The sequence below is a fragment of the Trichomycterus rosablanca genome, chromosome 1 (genome assembly GCF_030014385.1).
Source record: "Trichomycterus rosablanca isolate fTriRos1 chromosome 1, fTriRos1.hap1, whole genome shotgun sequence".
Taxonomy (NCBI): domain Eukaryota; kingdom Metazoa; phylum Chordata; class Actinopteri; order Siluriformes; family Trichomycteridae; genus Trichomycterus; species Trichomycterus rosablanca.
The window spans coordinates 44,601,698-44,609,049 of NC_085988.1; the positions used below are offsets into that span (position 1 = coordinate 44,601,698).

A 7,352-nucleotide genomic window follows, 5' to 3' on the forward strand; every position below is an offset into this window, starting at 1 on the left:
TACTTTACCAAAAAAAAAGAAATGTAAACATTATTTATATGTATTTAAAGTGCATCTTGTACTAGCTGTTGACCAGCTTTAGCAAATCCATGGCCTAGCTAGTTTTTTTCTTAAAAAAAGTAAAAATTGTCATTACCGCAACACGTCATTACCAACACATAATGATATTTTGCTATGCCACTTCACAAATAACTATGAAATATTAAAATTCTATATAAGCTCAATTGTAGCCATCATTAAGTCTTTGCTCTAAAGCATGTAAGCATTATCTTGACATAATTAAAACTAAATTATTACTAATTTTATTTTTCAAAAGTTAAGATGGTAAAAAGAGCCCGCAATTGAAGAATCACCCATAAACACAGCACATTTCTAAGGAGGGTTTTAATTAATTGTCTTTTTTTTCATTTTATATTTATGTTATTGGAACAAGATCCCTTAAATGATTTGTAATTCCTCTGGCTTTGTTTTTGTCTTTGATATATTTATTTTTTATTGTTGTTGAACATATACTGGTTATTGATGTATTAATGTTAAAGCATATGTTTTGGTAATATGTTCATATATATCAAGTGTACTGTTATGTTTACTGTATACTGTTTTTTATAAATGTTGTGTTTTGAGCACTGAGGCATATCGAGTGTTTTACTGTCAAGCTGAAAAGTGAAAATGAGCAAAAGAAACCGGGTGGTTTTATATGAGCTAAACATCCGCCATCTATCAACTCCAGCTGAATTATAGGATAGATTATCGGACTTTAGTGTGCTGTGTGTGCATACAAGATTCAAGATTCAAAGTATCTTTATTGGCATGACTGTAGAAAACAATACTGCCAAAGCATTACAACAATAATAACAAAATTACAATACAGTAGAAGCAACAAGATGACAATAAAATAAACAATAAAAAAACTATAAATTGCAAATTTACAGAAACGATATACAGAGGATATATACAGTACATGTCCTTTATAAACATATACACAGATATTTTACTGGGAAGATAATGACAGTGCATGTTAGTGAGAACACTAAACAAGATATGTTGACGCATACTCAAAAAGGTCATCCGGGTACTTTTCGCGTACTGTTAAAAAAATGCTATTTATTCAGACACTACTCGCTCTGGCGTACTGTTCAGTATGGAAGTATACGATTGTAGATGTAGCTGTGCTCTTTACTTTGTTATGAAATGAAAGAAACGTACTGAATGTGGCAGAGAAAAAGTAAAACTGAAGTATCTATACTATCGATATTTGGATCGATTACCCCTAGTAATAAGGTTAGAACAGCCGTGTGAAGGTGTCAATACGTAGCCTAGCCAACTAGTTCACAGCTGAGATACTGACTAAAACCCAAATGACTCACACACCATAACTATTATTTATATGAAAGATATACAGTAGACTTGTGCACTGTGTGCAGTACATTAACTATACGAAAGACATTACGGCTGTGAGTTAATATCCAAGCTCAACAACACCGCTAGTGTTAGCTGCTAAGCTAATTGCAGTGATCTCTAAAAACACTCTGCAAATATAACTCTATCATATTAATATTGTAGCTGCTCTCAGAGGGGTTGTAGATAAAAGCGGTCAGATATCTTGTTTCTGGGTGCTTTACTTTCTCGTCACTTAAGGTAAAACGTTACTATCATGGCGTATCACCACCAAGTGCTATAACTAACTCATACCATGTAGTTGTGCTGACCAGGTGAATAAATATGTACAATTTTAATAGTGACCGAATATACGTTTCCTTGTTAATTTAAATTTAAAAATACATACAAATCTGTTTACATTTATAAGCACAAAGTCAAAAGCAAAGAGCACTTATCAAAACACAAGGAACGAGAGCCTTACTACGCATGCTCCGATTCACGAACCTGACCTACACTTTTAGGATGGTTCGTGAATTTGCGTAGGGTGCGCAAAGTGCGTAAGGTGCGTTCGAAAATACATCAATGATCCAAAACGGATCGTAGGTATGACAAATCTTGCACTCACATAGCTAGTAAGCTACCATACTGATTATAGATGATTATTGATATTGCATATGGTTAGCTGATTGAGGGTTTTTTTCTTAACTTGCTCTAGCGTTGTGTAATTTTTCTCTCCTTTTGCAATGTGTTATTACTAAAGAAATACATTTATTATTAATACATGCAAGAGATAATTGTATGTTTCACAAAAATAAAGTAGGAAAATTTTTTTTTTCTTATATGATAAATGATCTAATTTTCCTTGGTGGTATGGTGGTAAGGTTCTTAATTTTTTGTGTTGTACCCATGTTTTTGGACTGAATTTATGGCTTTACCACTAAATGGGTTTATACACTGATCAGCCATAACATTAAAACCACCTCCTTGTTTCTACACTCACTGTCCATTTTATCAGCTCCATTTACCATATAGATGCACTTTGTAGTTCTACTGTACAATAACTGACTGTAGTCGAGCTCTTCAATGGTCAGGACTCTCCTCCACTACAGAGCAGGTATTATTTGGGTGGTGGATCATTCTTAGCACTGCAGTGATACTGACATGGTGGTGGTGTGTTAGTGTGTGTTGTGCTGGTATGAGTGGATCAAACACAACAATGCTGATGGAGTTTTTAAACACCTCACTGTCACTGCTGTACTGAGAATAGTCCATCAACCAAAAATATCCAGCCAACAGCGCCTCGTGGGCAGCGTCCTGTGACCACTGATGAAGTTCTAGAAGATGACCAACTCAAACAGCAGCAATAGATGAGCGATCGTCTCTGACTTTACATCTACAAGGTGAACCAACCAGCTATGAGTGTCTAATAGAGTGGACACAGTATTTAAAAACTCCAGCAACACTGCTGTGTCTGATCCACTCATACCAGCACAACACACACTAACACACCACCACCATGTCAGTGTCACTGCAGTGCTGAGAGTGATCCACCACCCAAATAATACCTACTCTGTGGTGGTCCTGATCATTGAAGAACAGGGTGAAAGCAGGTTAAAATGTATGTAGAGAAACAGATGGACTACAGTCAGTAATTGTAGAACTACAAAGTGCTTCTATATGGTAAGTGGAGCTGATAAAATGGACGGTGAGTGTAGAAGCAAGGAGGTGGTTTTAATGTTATGGCTGATCAGTGTATTGTGTATGGTGTCTTTGCCTCAATCATGCAAAACAAATGTATCATGCTTAAAGAAAAGGAAACAAGGACATTTTTACACAGAAAACAATATTATTTCAGTAATGCTTTTAATATAAATAATTTCCTTAGTTATTTGCTCTGTAATTAATACAAAAAATGTCATACAGAATTTTTAATAAATGGTGCTTACATGTTTCAATAACCAGTTTATTATATTATTGGAATCTAATGCATTTGTGTTATTCAGTTTGTATTCTAAAACAAAACAGACACCAATCTTGGGAGCTTTAGTCAACATCCTCAATATACCAGAATGATGCCAGTCAAGCACATAGGTGAGAACACTACCTTAAGTAAATAAGGATGAAGTCCTGCATCAACACTAAATAGCACATTTCTCATAAAACTGAGAAAACAGAGTATAAAACATTGGAAACTTCTGTTAGTTCTGTATTCTCCTTACTAAAAAGTAAAGCACAAAGAAACTCAGCACCAGGCCAACTGACACATAGCAAAGAATCCTGCGGTTATCTCTTCCAGAACGGACCATTGTGGAAAACCTTTTCACGCTCCCTGTCAACAGTCCAGTTGCACTAAGGAAGTTTGAGTCCTAAAGAAGAAAAAATACATACATTTACTGTTAATAAGTGTTTATTTCTTTAAATACAATAATGTTAAAACTCCTTTCTTTGATTTGATATTATATAAATAGGCAAATGCTTTTTCATTTTTACTCATTTTAAAACATAACAGGTATATGAATGCTTGCAAGATCTTTTTTGAGTCATTGTTTTACTGAGTTCATCATGGCACACAGGTGGCAGAGATGTCTGATTGGCTAGCCCACCACCAAGTTCTCAGCAGTGCTGAGCTGTGCTATCAACTGGTCGGCCCAGCACCTACACAGACATGACTGGGTGTATCTGATGGGGGAAAGTTGTGTGATGTGTTGGGAAATGTGTGTATTTTAGCATAGCAATTTCATCTTACAAATCCAGATCTAGTTATGGATCACAAACGCGTTTATAAAACTGTGTTTTCTTTGTGTTGCCATTTGTAGTTTCATACTTGCATTAGGTATGTTTTAGGCTTAAAGAGCAAATGCAATGTTGCCACCAATCAGATTAAATAAAAAAATAGGCTGTTAAAATATCTAAATCTGTATTGACCATAAAGACAAAATAGCATAACCCACCATGCCATCCAGGTAAGAATTCTGTTCCTCTGCCTCATTGTCAATTTCAAACGCCAGCTGTGGATGAAAATAACTTTTACATTTCTACCAAAATCAAATAAATTACAATTGTTTACACAGTCTGTCATTGTCAGACACCAACTTACAGACTTTAGTCTGGATACTTTGGTTGCGAGATTGTCAGCAATGCGTTTGTTTTCTGCATCCAGCATATCATCTACAGCGCCATGTCCTAATGCAGTGGGTAAAAAGGTACACAAATGCTTAATTTCACTAAAACAGTAAAGTAATACATTATAAATATCCCTGACATTGCCCAGCATTCAGAAACACAAGCAGTGAAGTTTAAGGTGACCTTAACTTTTTTAACGTTTTGGATAGTTAAATCTCCTGATTATATTGGAGGTTATCACAGTACATGAAGAACATGTTTTTTTTAAACTAGCAAGAGTGCTTTCAGCAAGAAAAAAACAAGCATTGTATTTATCTTCAAATTGCAGTCACTAAGTGAGTGATGCCATTATAAAGCAATCACAAACTAATCAGATGGCAAATCATTATTAAATAATAAAGACACATCGTAAAATGCTACGCTCATGTTATGACATCTTACACTAGTCTGTATGTTGTTTACAAATTTAGAACCATTACGTAGGTAAATAATTCAATAACTATAACAATAATTCATAAGTCCTATAATGAGCATTATTTACTGTTGTACACTTAGGTGGCAGCTTAGTATGTTTTCCCAACTTGATCCTGAACATACTACATTATCTACAGTGCAAGTTAATTTTGTTGAACATGGGAATATCCATCTAGTTGTTGGTGTCATTAAACCAGCTACTTGCTCTGGTTCAAGCAATTAGTACTTAGTCAGGCATTTGCAGGTCCTGATGTTTGCAAATGATTACGTGGCAACAAACTGACTCACATGTTCTATCTTTAGAGTGACTTGTTTTCCAGTATTCACTGGGTACCTATAAACTGTATACAATGTGGATACAGGGTGATGTAAATCAAAACTGTACAGAACGAGATTCTGTGATTGGTGTTGGCAAAAACATGACTTTTAAAATATAATGACTTGGGTAAACCAATTGTTTGCATGACACAGTCTAGGGAAAAAACTTGATAAATAAAAAACAAATAAATGAAGCTTGTAAATCCTTGTGGAAACATTTGATCACAATGTAAGAATGTTAATACAACTATGTGTTAATCTACACAAGATGGCTAAAGTTAAGTTATTTAAATTCTACTATTTCTTAATTATTTGATCTTACTCATAATAAACAAAACATGTCATCAGGGTAATGATGAAACAAAGAGAGAAAACAAGAACTAAACCACTTTTACACAAGTGTTACACATCAGATTTGACACAATGTATTTTAACATTGTAAGAGTTGATGATTGACGTTAATTAGTAATAAACTATTAAACCACTACACCTTAACTGTACTGAAAGTTGTCAGGGCTGCAGTATGTGTCACTTACCTCTGTTCCAGTGATCAGCCATTTTATACGCTAGAGTAAAAGTACAATTTAATGATTATCTGACGAGCTGTCAAAACACCGTGATATAGAAGCAATCCAACAAACACCGAGCCTTAAAACCTAACGCTGTAGCAAAACCATTTACGTGTCAGTGCTTACATTACGAATAATCACACGGATGTTGTCAATAAAAACGAAAGGGATTGTGGGATTTGTTAGTCCGCCTTTATCTGTTCTAGTCGCATACCTAGCTACACCGCTGTTGTTCATTTCCCACCCGTATTCCGACACTGCCCGCCATCTTCGCTAGGATACTCTCACATGTTGCTAGGTTATCCTGCTCCATTCAGTGAGTCATTTCTGTTGGTTCAGCTCACCAGCAGGAGTCGGCTCTTTGTTCGTCCAAGCGGCTCCGCGTTTAGCGGCATTGCCGGTTCTTAACGACATTTTAACTATTGGACCAGAGTTCGATACTCACCTCTGGCTACTCTTTGTTAGGATTTTGTCATGTTCGCCTAATTTCTTGTTAGTATTTATAAATGAGTATATCTGGTGACCTATATGCTTATAAATATGCTGCCATTACAAAATATATAACACATTAGTCTTTTTGCAAAGGTCAAAATGTAAATGTCTGAGTTTGCCATAAATTAAAAGCTTATAATTTCAGCAACTTTTAAATTTTAGCAGTCTTGTTACTAGGTTATCATTGGATTACAACTGAGCATCCAGATAAATATTCTCTCATTAGTCAGTTACAATTATTAAACAGGCAGTCATACTTTAAAGCTAAATAACATAAAACTAAGATATATTTAAATTTATATATTTTTTGACAAAACTATTTTGTCACAAAAACAGTTGCAGGAGCCATATTAACATCGCAAGACAGTAACAGCTTGTCAGTTTTGTCTTTGTAAAACATTTATTTAATGAGTTTGCTGTAAAAGTAAAATACAGATACATACGTTTTAATGGGATTGTGTGATATAGTTTTATAATGTTGTTACTTAAGTTTAGTCCATTAAAGTTTGGTCCATTAAGGATCTCTGAGAATTTAAGCGTAAACACTAAACTGACTCATCTATTAATATTTAGTTGTCAGTGAGGAATGTATAAATATTTAAGACAGTTAATCGATCTAGACTCTACGACAGCATATCAGGGCCACTGTAAAAAAAAATATTTTTATGTTTTGATTTCGAGAATAAAGTTGAAATGATTATGAGAATAAAGTCTAAATTATTTCGAGATTAAAGTCGAAATAATTATGAGAATAAAGTCGAAATATTATGGCCAAAGAGTGTGCAGTGTTCAATGCTCGTTAGTGTGGTTATCCAGTAACCCATGATTATTTTTGGGTGGTTGTTTGTATTGTACGCTTCCATCCACATAACATGACAACTAAATCCATCAATGCAACCATTTATAGTGATGCCATACGGCTTTAGTTTAGCGTACGAGTCCATAAGGCTTGGCTGAGGTACTGGCGATGACGCAGACGCCGAGCACACAAATGGC

General features: G+C 34.9%; 1 protein-coding gene across 1 annotated transcript; it reads right to left on the bottom strand.

Moving 5' to 3' along the window:
* Window positions 1–3,226: 3,226 nt before the first annotated feature.
* Window positions 3,227–6,058, bottom strand: bet1l (Bet1 golgi vesicular membrane trafficking protein-like). The gene is made up of 4 exons (XM_063003436.1): window positions 5,832–6,058; window positions 4,478–4,563; window positions 4,332–4,388; window positions 3,227–3,746 (listed from the first exon to the last, which is right to left on the bottom strand). Exons 1-4 carry the CDS (start codon window positions 5,851–5,853, stop codon window positions 3,579–3,581), a joined length of 333 nt encoding a protein of 110 aa, XP_062859506.1. The 5' UTR covers window positions 5,854–6,058; the 3' UTR covers window positions 3,227–3,578.
* Between the last annotated feature and the right edge of the window lie 1,294 nt (window positions 6,059–7,352).

Excerpts from the sequence above, each read along its gene's own strand:
- bet1l (XM_063003436.1), bottom strand. The coding sequence starts at position 5,853 with ATGGCTGATCACTGGAACAGAG. Across the intron at positions 4,564-5,831 it reads GGCTGATCACTGGAACAGAG|GACATGGCGCTGTAGATGAT; the intron begins GTAAGTGACACA and ends CCACTGCATTAG. Across the intron at positions 3,747-4,331 it reads ATTCTTACCTGGATGGCATG|GACTCAAACTTCCTTAGTGC; the intron begins GTGGGTTATGCT and ends TTTCTTCTTTAG.